Source organism: Myotis davidii, unplaced genomic scaffold (assembly GCF_000327345.1).
Source record: "Myotis davidii unplaced genomic scaffold, ASM32734v1 scaffold575, whole genome shotgun sequence".
NCBI lineage: Eukaryota > Metazoa > Chordata > Mammalia > Chiroptera > Vespertilionidae > Myotis > Myotis davidii.
In genome coordinates, this window is record NW_006290306.1 from 1,876,873 (window position 1) to 1,889,856 (window position 12,984).

The 12,984-nt window shown below is 47.0% G+C and overlaps 1 protein-coding gene across 6 annotated transcripts in view; it reads left to right on the plus strand.

The window, feature by feature from the left end:
• The window catches only part of PLCD4 (phospholipase C delta 4), a 32,553-nt gene that overhangs the window by 7,327 nt on the left and 12,242 nt on the right, over window positions 1-12,984 (plus strand). For all 6 annotated transcript variants that reach the window (XM_015563619.1, XM_006763340.2, XM_006763341.2 and 3 more), the window contains 7 exons: window positions 490-545; window positions 680-838; window positions 2,014-2,242; window positions 3,359-3,488; window positions 4,044-4,275; window positions 9,563-9,764; window positions 10,838-10,982. In XM_015563619.1, coding sequence (XP_015419105.1) covers window positions 524-545; window positions 680-838; window positions 2,014-2,242; window positions 3,359-3,488; window positions 4,044-4,275; window positions 9,563-9,764; window positions 10,838-10,982 — 1,119 coding nt within the window. In that variant the 5' untranslated portion in view covers window positions 490-523. The remainder of the gene's footprint in view (window positions 1-489; window positions 546-679; window positions 839-2,013; window positions 2,243-3,358; window positions 3,489-4,043; window positions 4,276-9,562; window positions 9,765-10,837; window positions 10,983-12,984) is intronic.

The window sequence follows — 12,984 nt, forward strand, 5'->3', positions numbered from 1 at the left end:
GCAACCAAGGTACATGCCCTTGACCAGAATCGAACCTGGGACCTTTCAGTCCGCAGGCCGACGCTCTATCCACTGAGCCAAACCGGTTAGGGCAAGACAGTGGTTTTTAATAATGAGGAGCTGAGCAGTGTGACATGAGGTTATCTTGTGGAATATGGGGTATTGGGAAAGAGAGGAGTATTTGGCAGAAAGACCTGGTTTAGCCCTCTCTGGAGATGACTATGGGAAGCAGCAAAGGTTCTAGAATCAGACATACTTGGCTTCAAATTCTGAATCCCTATGTGATTTGAGGCAGGTTTCTTAGCCTTTCTAAGCCTTGTAGTTACCAAATTCAAATTAGAAGTAAAAAGAGCTACAGACTATATAGATGGAATGCCTGACACATAGTGGGCAGTCAGGAAACATTGGTTTCCTTCTCTTCCTCCCTTGTTCTGTTATTCTAAAATCACCAAGATTAACCCAGTCTTTTGCTCCTCCTTACCCCTTTAGGTGACTCTGGTGACAGCTGGTGGAGCAGTGGGTGATGGCATCCCTGCTGCAAGGCCGTGAGTACCCCTGCAGAAGAGGGCTTGGGGAGACAGCCCAGGGATGGGGAGGATACTGAACCCCTATTCAAGAGCTCCTCCTGGGCCCTCCACATCCCTGGTTGGCTATCCAGCCCCTGCTTCTCCTGGCCCAGGGCTGCCCATAAGTCAAGATGTGCTGCTGATGCAGAAAGGTACAATGATGCGCAAGGTGAGATCCAAAAACTGGAAGAAGCTAAGATACTTCAGACTTCAGGAAGATGGCATGACCATCTCGCATGCCCGGCAGGTCGGAGCCAGAGCCAAGGCCAGCTGTAAGTGACATGGATAGCTAGGGGTGGGCATATGGGTGCATAGAATCCTGAGGAGCCCAGCATCTGATAGCAGGAGAGGGACCAGGGTCCTATGATGTTGCCTTATGCTGTCCCACTTGTATCTATGCCTGAGCCTATAAAATGAAAATTATAACAGTATTTGCCTCTTAAGGCTGTTATTAGGATAAAATCAATTATTGCATTAAAGGGCTTAGAAGAGTCCTGAAACATAAAAAGGCTCAATAAATCATACATTATATATCTTGTTATTTTTATTATAATAAGAGCATGATCTCGGGCATCTGACTGGCTGGATTAAAGCCCTGACACTTTCTAGCTGAGTGGCTTTGGACAAGTTACTTAAACTCAGCTTTAGTTTCCTCATCTGTAAAATGGATGTTAAACAGTACCTGCCTAGTAGACTATAGGGACTCAATAAATTAATTGTTTAAAGCATGGGACCTGAAACCAGATACATTTAATAAATATGAGCCATTATGGTGAATATTTTAAAATGTCATAAATTCATCGTAAGTATACATTCTATTGGCTGAACACTTTATGATCCCTCTAAAAATTTGATCACAGGACGCATCTAAGGGAGTCTGCTTTAGAGACATATCAAAGCTCACGTTCCACACCACTCCCAGCTGAGGAAAGAGGGTGGGAGCATTTCTCTGGCTCCTTCCTATCTGGAAAGAGGAAGCTCTCAAACCTGAAATGGAAGAACTGAAATTGGGCATATTATGCTTTGGTGTAACTGCTTCTACCCTGTAACTCTGCTTCCATTTGTCAGCCCCACCAGTCCTTTTGTGATCACCATGTACACTGGCCATGTAAGGGACCATCCCTTATTGATGAGGACACTGAGGATTAAGGTCTTTTGTCTGTGTCATACTGCCAGCTGAACGCTGGGAGCCAGTCCTGCCATTCCCAGCACAGGCCCCTTGCCATGGTACCTATGAACACAGCAGTGATTCATGTGGAATCCTGAATCCCAGGGGTCTGCATCTCCCTATACTAAAGCTTTTGGGGTTTTAGCCTGTGGAGGCTGGGGTTCCTCCTCTCTATGGCTTCACAGAGAAGGAGGGAGTAATTAATGGTCCTTTATCATTAGCTCCTGCAATTTGGTGAACTCTTTTCCTCAGTCTCCTCACTTGCTTCTTCTCTGGCAGTCTCGATCTCTGACGTGGAGACAGTGCGTAATGGCCATGAATCTGAGTTGTTGCGCAGCCTGGCAGAGGAGTTCCCCCTGGAGCAGGGCTTTACCATCGTCTTCCATGGCCGCCGCTCCAACTTGGACCTGGTGGCCAACAATGTGGAAGAGGCCCAGATCTGGATGAAGGGGCTCCAGCTATTGGTGGACTTTGTCACCAACATGGATCAACAGGAGAGGCTGGACCAGTATCGGGCAGGATGGAGTCAGAATGGGGACCAGAGTCACTGAAGGGGCAGATGCTGCAGGGCTAGAGACAGGTGAGGGGGGCGGTATAGGGCTAGGGAATCCCAAGAGTCCAGATGGGGTGGGTAGGGGCAGTTCAGACCGATGTGAGGCTGAGAATGCTGAAGGAGGAATCGAGGATTGAGATGGAAAAAGCATAGCCAGGCAGAGTTTGGGCATGCATCAGGCCTCCTAGGTTTGGGGGAAGGGACAGCAAGAGGTCAAGGGCCAAACAAGATGCTGATCCTGAGAGCTGAACAGAAGATCCTAGTGGCATTAACTACCACAGGAGTGGGAAGCAATCCCTTCAAAGACTTAGTGGTGTCAACTCACTTCAAGTTTCCTAGATTGTATTCACCTTCTGTGCTAGTTCTTTCATTCATTCATCCATTCGTTCACCAGCTATTAAGCAGAATGTATCAGGCACTATATGCCAGGTTTTAGGAGTACAACGATATTGTTTTCCTCAGTGGAGAGGATGGGATTGTGTAAATAATCTAAGGACCATGGAACTGTTATGGTACTTAGATTATTTGAGGCTGTTCAAAGAAAGGAGAAATATTTAATTCTAGCTGAGAAGGTTCTGAGAAAGCTTTAGGGAGGAAGTAGTATTTTAGCGAAGCCTTGGAAATTAGTATAATTTGAACATTAAGAGAGGAGGTAAAACACCCCTGCCTGAAGGAACAGCATGAGTAAAGGTCCAGAGATAGGAAACTGAAGGCTGGAGAGCTGGGACCTCACAGAGTGGGAAGTTGAGGTTCAGGCTAAAGTGAAGAAAGGACAGAGATGTGTTGAGAAGACTGGGTTGGGGCCAGATTATGGGGGCACAGGAGATCTTAACTTCTATGTTAAGGAATCTGTACTTTCTGCAAAAAAGAGGTACCTGCTGGCATCTGAGCCATGCAGGGATAAGATAGATAGGTACTTTGGGGGGTGGGTATTCTAGAAGCTAAGTGGAAAATTAATTGGTGTGGAAGATAGACAGGCAGCAAAGATAGGGAGAGATGTCAGTGAATGAACATGCACACACATCTGCACATACAAACACACAAAGTACTTTTGCCTTGACTCGGACCTGGATGGCTGAGTGACTGGTTCCAGCGTGGAGACAAAAACCAGGATGGTCGGATGAGTTTCCACGAAGTCCAGAGGTTACTACGCCTGATGAATGTGGAAATGGAACAAGAACATGCCTTTCAGCTTTTCCAGGTGAGTCTTTCAGGAAAGTATTTGCAGAAGCCAAACAAGGCCACATTCTCACTTGACCGTAAGTACTCTGATCCTTTCGAACAACATTCATTTATTGAATCTCTATTACGTGCCCTTAGCACTATGCCAGGCTCAATGGGAAGTGTAGGCCATGCTTCTTACTCTCCAGTCTTGTTGGAAAGATGATTTATAATCTTATAAAAGGTAACTAATAATATGTTATTACATCAGACCCCAAGAACCTCTCTGTCCATGGCCAGACTTTCACAGGTGCTTAGAACAATAGAAAACTCCAACTGGAATGTGAATAAATAGAAGAAGGGATATTTTTACCTTTAGGGATTTCAATTCTTTCTAGTTGAAAAATTTTTTTAGTAGCAAATGGTATGGCTGAAATTTTGCTTCTTACTGAAGTGACTTCTTCTATGAACATCATGTATTCTGTGGAAGCATACTTGGATCCATCTGTCAGTAAGACTGTCCTTATAAGACAAGCCAAGGCCATAAAAGTTGCTGTTAAAGGGTTTGTCCAATCTCCTCTAAACCCTCTTTCAGGCAGCAGACACATCCCAATCTGACACTCTGGAGGGACAAGAATTTATAGAGTTCTATAAGGCATTGACTAAGCGTGTTGAGGTGCTGGAACTGTTTGGAAACTTTTCGGCTGATGGGCAGAAGCTGACCCTGTTGGAATTTGTGGATTTCCTCCAAGAGGAGCAGAAAGAAGGAGACCATGCTTCTGACCTTGCTCTGGAACTCATTGACCGTCATGAGCCTTCAGAAAGTGGTAAGAGGACCAGAGCAGAGAGGCACCAGACAGGGGTCAGGGAGGGGGACCATGACCAGAAAGGTCCAGAGATCAGCAGCTTTCTATCTAACTCAAGGAAGGCTGAGTCCACCCCTGCCTCAGTCCCCTAATCATCTTCATCTCATTCAGCCAATTCTCGAAGGAGTGCAGCCATTTCCATTTCTTGCCCAGATAAGAGAGAAGTCTCCTCTGCAATGCTAGATCTCTCAGAGGAAGAATATTCCACATGACCCCTTTCCTCCACCATGCTCAAGTTGCACATCCTTCACTTGCTGAAAGTTCTTCCTTATATCAGCTTTTGGCCTCAGTGGAGATATAGTATAAAATACTTGGTCCTCTTGCTTTGGTCTCTTCTCCTCTAGTGTATATGATTCATTTTCCTCTAGTTCCCTTCATGGTTCCTATTTGCTATCACTTTAAGTGCTGGCTCTCTGCCCTTTCCTTGGCTTTCTCCAAGTTTACCAGATGGTTCTTGAAGTCTCTGATTCCCTTAAAGTCCTAGGAAGCTAGTCAGCCCCTGGCTGAGGGGGATGATGATGAGGTCAATCAATCAGCATTATCAAACACAACTAAAATATGCCCTCTCTGCCCTCAAATTTTTCTCCTTGCCCTTTTAGTAGATATCTTCCTGCTCTCCATGCCTTTCAGAATGTGAGGAATTTACTAGTACATCCTATATAATAAAAGCCTAGGTGGTGTCGTGCCACGCCCTCGCGCAATGTTGTCACAGGATGGCTGCCACAAGATGGCCACGCGCACAGTGGAGGCAGGGTCTGGTGGCTGCTCCATGTGGTGAGGCCTGGGGGTCCCACAGCTCTGCATGGCACAGAGGAGGCCGGTCCCGGTGTCTCTGCCACCTTATGTGGAGGAGGCAGGTCCTGGCGGAGGAGGCAGGTCGCGGCAGGGGAGGGCAGTTGTGGGTGATCGGGCTGGCAGGGGAGGGCAGTTGGGGACAATTGGGCTGGCAAGGGAGCAGTTAGGTGTCAATCAGGCTGGCAGGGGAGTGGTTAGGGGGTGATCAGGCCAGCAGGCAGAAGCGGTTACGGGTAATCAGGCAGGCAGGCAGGCAGGCGAGCCGTGAGGGGCCAGCAGTCCTGGATTGTGAGAGGGATGTCCGACTGCCGGACATCCCCTGAGGGGTCCCAGATTGGAGAGGGTGCAGGCCGGGTTGAGGGACACCTCCCCACCTGCATGAATTTCGTGCACTGGGCCTCTAGTTATTAATATTACTAGAGACCTGGTGCACAAAAATTTGTGCACTCAGGCGGGGTCCCTCAGCCCGGCCTCTGCCCTCTCGCAGTCTGGGAGCATAGACTGTGCCCTCTCCCAGTCTGACATCCCTCGGGGGATGTCCACATGTTGGCTTAGGCCCGCTCCCTGGGGTATTGGGCCTATGCTGGCAGTCAGACATCCCTCTGGCAGCCCGAGAGCCCTCGACGGATGTTCACTTGCCAGTGGGGACCAGGCCTAAGCTGCAGTCAGACATCCTTATCACTGCTGAGGAGGCAGGAGAGGCTCCTGCCATCACCACTGTGCTGGCAGCCGTCAGCCTAGCTTGTGGCTTGGCAGAGCACCCCCTGTGGAAGCACACTGACCACCAGGGGGCAGCTCCTGCACTGAGCATCTGCCCCCTGGTGGTCAGTGTGTGTCATAGTGACCAGTCATTCCCAGTCGTTCTGCTGTTAGGGTCAATTTGCATGTTACCTTTTTATTATATAGGATAGGGGGCTGGTGCATGAGCGGTGGCCAGCTGGTTTGCCTTGAAGGGTGTCCCAGATCAGGATAGGGGTCCCACTGGGATGCCTGGCCAGCCTGGATGAGGGGCTGATGGCTGTTTGCAGGCTGGCCAAGGCCCCCAGTGGGGACTCTCACCCCATGGGGGTTTGGCCAGCCTGGGTGAGGGGCTGAGGGCTGTTTTCAGGCTGGCCACACCACCTTCCGGGTGTGGGGGTCCCGCTGGGGTGCCTGGCCAGCCTAGACAAGGGGCTGATGGCTGTTTGCAGGTTGGCCAAGCCCCCCAGTGGGGACCCTCACCCCAAGGGGGTTTGGCCAGCCTGGATGAGGGGTTGAGGGCTGTTTTCAGGCTGGCCATGGCCACGGGCTGGAAGCAAGTATCTGGGATTTATTTATCTTCTATAATTGAAACTTTATAGCCTTGAGCGGAGCTCAGGGCCAGCAGGACAGGTGGGAAGCTTGGCTTCCTCCATTGCTGGGGGCAACCCAAACCTCCTGCTCACTCCAGCTCTGTGGCCGCCACCATTTTAGTTGAGTTAATTTGCATATTCCCTCCTGATTGGCCGGTGGGCGTGGCCGGTGGGCGTGGTGGAGGTGTGGTCAATTTTCATGTTTCTCTTTTATTAGATTAGACTACAGGCCTGGTGTGCAAAATTCGTGGATGGGTAGGGTCCCTAGTCCTGGCTGGTAATCAGGACTGATCAGGTTCCCCACTTCCCTTGCTCCCTCAACGCCCCAGCTGCTGCTGGTCGCCCCCCATGTTCCACACCACCCCCTAGTGGTCAGCGCACGTCATAGTGCGTGATCGAACTCCTGGTCTCCCGGGTGAACTCCCAAGGGGACACTGCATATTAGCCTTTTATATATGTAGAAATTATTTACAAGGCACTTTCACATGCCTTACTTCATTTAGTTCTTACTACAATCTTGTAAATCAAGATTGGGCGTTTGCCAAGTATTCCATAATGTGCCAGTATCTCTACATGCCTTTTCTCTTCTAATCCTTACAATGACCTGTTGAAATAGTTTTTATTATTGAGTCAGTTGTGCAAGAGAGAAAAACTGAGGTTTAGAACAATTAAATTACTTGCTGAAAGCCAACAGCTAATGAGAGGAGGAATTGGAATTCAAATCCAGGTCATTTGATTCTTACTTGGTGCCTTTCTTGAGAATAAGGATTAGAGATGAGATGAATAAGAGCTGGACAAGTGACCCAGGTTTCCTAAGTCTCAATTCCCACTTCCTTCCTTCTTCCTTCCATTCATTCATTCATTCATTCACTCACACTATACTTCTGCTAGTGCTTATTGAATACCTAAATGTGGCAGGACTTATGTGCTAGGCACCAGAGATATAGTATTAGGTCAAGACAAGGGCAATGTATTCATGGAACTTAGAGTCAAATAGAAAGTGTTGATTCATGTGGGTACTCAGAAAAGAAAGGGGACTGAAAGCAATCATTTCAGAAAACCACATAGAAGAGGAATGTCACAGGATTAAGAAATAGGATCTTCTATTACATTTATTACATCCATTACATTTATTCTACCCTCCCCTTGCACTCAACTATCAGATGCTATACTCTGCCTGCTGGGTAGTATAAGTCAAGGGACCTGGGCTCAAGTTTCTACTCTGCTTCTTACTGAGTAACCTTGGTCAAGTTGCTTAATCTGAGACTCAATTTTCTCATTTTTAAAATAATTGTTGATCAAATGTAATAATGCATATGAAAGTACCTGGCAGATGCAGACTTAACCTATTGATCTGATGTATTACTATAAAGAATGAAAGTTGCTGCCATTCTCCAGGATCTTCAGGCCTTATCAAATCTGGAACAAGAAGCTGGGCATGAGAATCTAATTATTCTTCCTTCCAAGGGAGCCCCCCTGCAGCAATGTTTCCCTCAGTGGTGTAGGGTGTGGCTCTGACACCTGGCTGCCTGGGTTCAAGTCCCTACACTTACTGGTTATGTACATGAGATGAATTACCCAACCTCTCAAGACAGATTATATTACATCTACCTCATCATGTTGGTGAGAGCATTAAGAGAGATGTTGAATGTAACATCCTTTGTATAAAGCAAGTGCTCAGTAACTGTTAGTCATTGTTGTAAATATAGAAGCCCATGCTGAAATGGGTGAGGGCCATGGAAGGGTGACAGGACCTGGCCCTTGAAAAAAGTGTGGTCCAAGGCAAAACACCATGTGGGAATTGACAATAGGAAAAAAAGAACCCTTAGGTCATAGTTGGCAGCAGCTACACAGCCCAGGGAATAAAACAAAGATACCTTGGTTGTGTTGCTAACAAGCCTTTGACTTTGATTCTCTCTGGGCCTCAGTTTCCCTATCTATAAAATTACCCCTTCAAAATGAATATTGTGCTGCCCATTATGGTAGCCATGAGCACCTTATGACTGTTTAAATTTAAATGAACTAAAATCAAAATTTTAAATTCAGTTCCTGTCCTGGCGGGTATGGCTCAGTTGGTTGAGTGTCCTCCCTTGCACCAAAAGGTAGCTGGTTCTTTGCTGGCCAGATTGCTCACTGGTTAGAGCATCACCTGAGGATTGAAGGGTCTTGGGTTCGATTCCCAGTCAAGGGCATGTATCTCCGTTAGGGGTTTGCACCCTATTCCTAGTTGGGGTGCATGCAGAAGACACCCAGTCTATGTGTCTCTCTCACATTGATGTTTCTCTCTCTCTCTCTCTCTCTTCTCTTCCTCCTCTCTCCCTTTCACTCTCTCTAAAATTCAATGGAAAAAATATCCTTGGGTGAGGATAAATTTTAAAAAGTTTGTTGGTTCGATTCCTTGTCAGGCAGGGCACATGCCAGGTTGAGGGCTTGATCCTCAGCAAGGGCATGCAGGAGGCAAATGAATGATGTTTCTCTCTCTCTTTTTTTCCTCTCTCCCCCCCCTTCCTTTCTCTCTCTCAAATAAATAAAAACATATATTTAAAAATTCAATTCCTCAGTTACACAGCTACATTTTAAGTGCTCAGTAGCCTTATGTGTCTAGAGCAGCCGTGGGCAAACTACGGCCCGCAGGCCAGATCCGGCCCATTTGAAATGAATAAAACTAAAAAAAAAAAAAAAAGACCGTACCCTTTTATGTAATGACGTTTACTTTGAATTTATATTAGTTCACAAAAACACTCCATCCATGCTTTTGTTCTGGCCCTCCGGTCCAGTTTAAGAACCCATTGTGACCCTCGAGTCAAAAAGTTTGCCCACCCCTGGTCTAGAGGCTATCATATTGAACAGTGCAGTTTCCATCATTGTAAAAAGTTCTATTGGACAGCATCGAACTAGAATGTTTGTAATAATTCCCCTTGTAGCTTTAACATTCTCTGAGGGTGGGGATGATTGAAATAACAGAAACTGGACGGGGTCAAGTTTGGGGTCTGGAGGCTGGGAGTGGACACCATCTGACAGGCAGGACCCTGGAGAGGTGTAGGGTGGACTGGCTGTGGGTGTGCTGGGGTGCTCCCATTCAGAGTTCTCTCATTCTAGTGTCCCCCTACTCCACATCTCAGGCAAGCTGCGGCATGTGCTGAGCATGGATGGCTTCCTCAGTTACCTCTACTCGAAGGACGGAGACATCTTCAATCCTTCCTGCCTCCCCATCTACCAGGATATGACTCAACCCCTGAACCACTACTACATCAATTCCTCTCACAACACCTACCTGGTGGGGGACCAGCTTTGTGGCCAGAGCAGCGTCGAGGGATATATACGGTGCAGTGGGGAGGAAGGGGGGAGGAATCAAGCTCATGAAAAGGGAACATCTGTGGGAAATTTAGGACACTGTTAATGGTAACAGGAATCAAAAATATGTTGTGGAAAGAGTAAGAACAAAAAATGTGGTGGGGGGGGGGGGGGGGGTGAGTTTGGGGCCTGAGGATCCTTGAATACCTGAGAGACTTGGAGGAGATATTGAAGACTGGTGGGAGAGCGGTATTAAAACCTATGGGTAAATGGAGCTTCTCTCTTTCATAAGCTATGAAACTCTTTTTGAACTCAGGTCCTGACAGATTTATTTTAAATAAATAAGTAAACTAAATGTTAAATGGAAGGCAGTACAAGCATGTCATACTCACAGCTGGTGGGCCGCATACCTCGTTTATTGAGCATGCGGCCCTCTGGCCGTGAGTTTGACATGCTTGCAGTAGAGCATAGGAGTTAAAAACATAGGTTCTGGAGTCAGACCATTTGAAGTCAAATCCTAACTATCTCACTGTTACTCTGGAGCTAAATATTTCACCTCCCTATGCCTCACTTTCCCCATTTGTGAAACAGAAATGATAACAGTGTCTATTCTGGCTAGGTTGTTGTGAGGATTCAATGATATAATCTGTGTCAATACCTAATAAATGGTAACTACTTTTATTGTGACCAATCATGCATTAGATAGAAAGTCAATATATCTTTGCACTTACTACTGATCTAGTAGCTTCAGGGATACAAAGATGAATGGAACATATAGTTTCTGCCCTAGGAAGTCCAATAGAGAAAATAAATAACTCAGGTGTTGTATAATGAAATACAACCAGAACATCAGAGCATCATGAGGCAGTATATGATGACTTGCTAAGGAAAGATTGTGAGTTGGTTGGGAGTGAGGGGAGGTGTTGGAGATCAGTGTGAGCTACAGCAGTGTTCCAGTGGGCAGAGAATGGTCTGTGGAGATGTAACTTGAACAGGGATCTTAAGAGGTAAGTGCACTGTTCTCTCCATAGTGGGAAGAAGGTCCCTAGGTGGAAGACCAGACCTTGACCTCTCCTATCCCTGGGGGCTTGGGGTTCTTGCAGGGCCCTGAAGCGGGGGTGCCGCTGTGTGGAGGTGGATGTATGGGATGGACCCAGTGGGGAGCCTGTTGTTTACCATGGACATACCCTGACCTCCCGTATCCTGTTCAAAGAAGTTGTGGCCACTCTAGCACAGTATGCCTTCCAGGTAGGAGCCCCAGGATGGAAATACTGTGAGGCAAGAAGATCTGAGGAAAAAGTGGCTGGGGCTGGGGCTGAGGCTGGGTCTGGAGAGGGTAAAGGGACAAGGGGAGGTTAGATCAAATGGCATTTGGTAAAAGAGATTTTAACGATGAAGGATCAGGCAAATATTAAAAACTTATTGATTTTAGAGAGTGGGTGCTCAGAGAAGAAAGGGGGCTGAAACAATCTATAAAAATAAAAGTGTAATATACTAACTAGACTGGACGTCCTTCCGGACGAAACTGGGGCTGCAAGGAAAGCCCAGGTCCCGGGTGCCAGAGAGAAGCCGGTGCCAGCAGCTGGGGGAAGGAAGGCCTACTTTTGCATGAATTTCATGCATCGGGCCTCTAGTCATTTCAGAAAACCACATAGAAGAGGAATGTCACAGGGTTAAGAAATAGAACCTTCTATTCCCAGTGCAGGACCCAGTATACATCCATTACATTTATTCTACCCTCCCCCTTGCATTCAACTATCAGAGAAGAGAGACATCTATTTTTTGTTTCACTTATTTATCCATTGGTATTTATTCATTGGTTGATTCTTTTTTAAATTTTATTTATTGATTTTTTACAGAGAGGAAGGGAGAGGGATAGAGAGTTAGAAACATTGACCAGCTGCCTCCTGCACACTCCCTACTGGGTATGTGCCCGCAACCAAGGTACATGCCCTTGACTGGAATCGAACCTGGGACCCTTGAGTCCACAGGCCGATGCTCTATCCATTGAGCCAAACTGGTTAGGGCCATTGGTTGATTCTTGTATGTGCCCTGACCTGGGATCAGACCCACAACTTTGGTATATTGGGATGACACTCTAACCAACTGAGCTACCCAGCCAGGGCAGCATCAGGCAAATATTAAGGGGTTATTATGAGTAAGTGTTAGCTGTGTTACTAGTACTTAGTTGTCATAGAGATAATTACTAGAGATTAATCATTTCTAACAACTTCGTTACCTATCTGAGTGAGGCTGTGGATAAGGAAATAGACAAAGCGGTGAGTAGGATTGGGGGATGATAGGAACCTGGAGATTAAAGCCTGAGAGTGTAACATGAGCATGTAATGAGGGGAGTGGCCTGGCCTACCCACCCTGAGCCTGAAAACCCTAATATCCCAAAGGAATATGGGTTGGATCTGGCACTTGTCTGAGATTTGGGGTCCCGAGAATGACTTGTGTTGTTTTTTTTAAATATATTTTATTGATTTTTTACAGAGAGGAAGGGAGAGAGATAGAGAGTTAGAAACATCGATGCGAGAGAAACATCGATCAGCTGCCTCCTGCATGCCCCACACTAGGAATCAAGCCTGCAACCTGGTCATGTGCCCTGACTGGGAATTGAACCATGACCTCCTGGTTCATAAGTCAATGCTCAACCACTGAGCCATGCAGGCCTGGCCCAAAAGTGACTTTTATTTATTTAGAGGCCCAGCGCACAAAATTCGTGTGCTGGTACGGTCCCTAGGCATGGCTTGCAATCAGGGCCACTTTCCCTGGCTGCCTGCAGCTGGCCCCGCCACCCACTGCCACCCACCCCCATTTCCGTGTTTGCCATTGGGTGATCAGAGCCTGATGGCTGGGGGAAGGGACCGAGAGGTTAGCCGTTTCCGCCTGCTTGCCGGCCCCGCCCTACTGTGGGTCGCCCTCTGTGTGTGTGAGATGATTGGTGGGGACAGGGCCTTGGCCTGGTACCACCTGTGTCCCCTGCCACCCACCCCGAGTTCCCCGTTCACCATTGTGTGATCGAAGCCTGCCGGCGAGGGAAAGGGACTGAGAGGTGGTCAGTGTGCCTTATAGTGACTGGTTGAGTGGTCATCCTGGTTGTTCTGCCATTAGGGTCAATTTGCATATTATCCTTTTATTATATAGGATTATTTTTTACACTTAAAATTTTTTTTTATTTTTTTAAAATATATTTTATTGATTTTTTACAGAGAGGAAGGGAGAGAGATAGAGAGTTAGAAACATT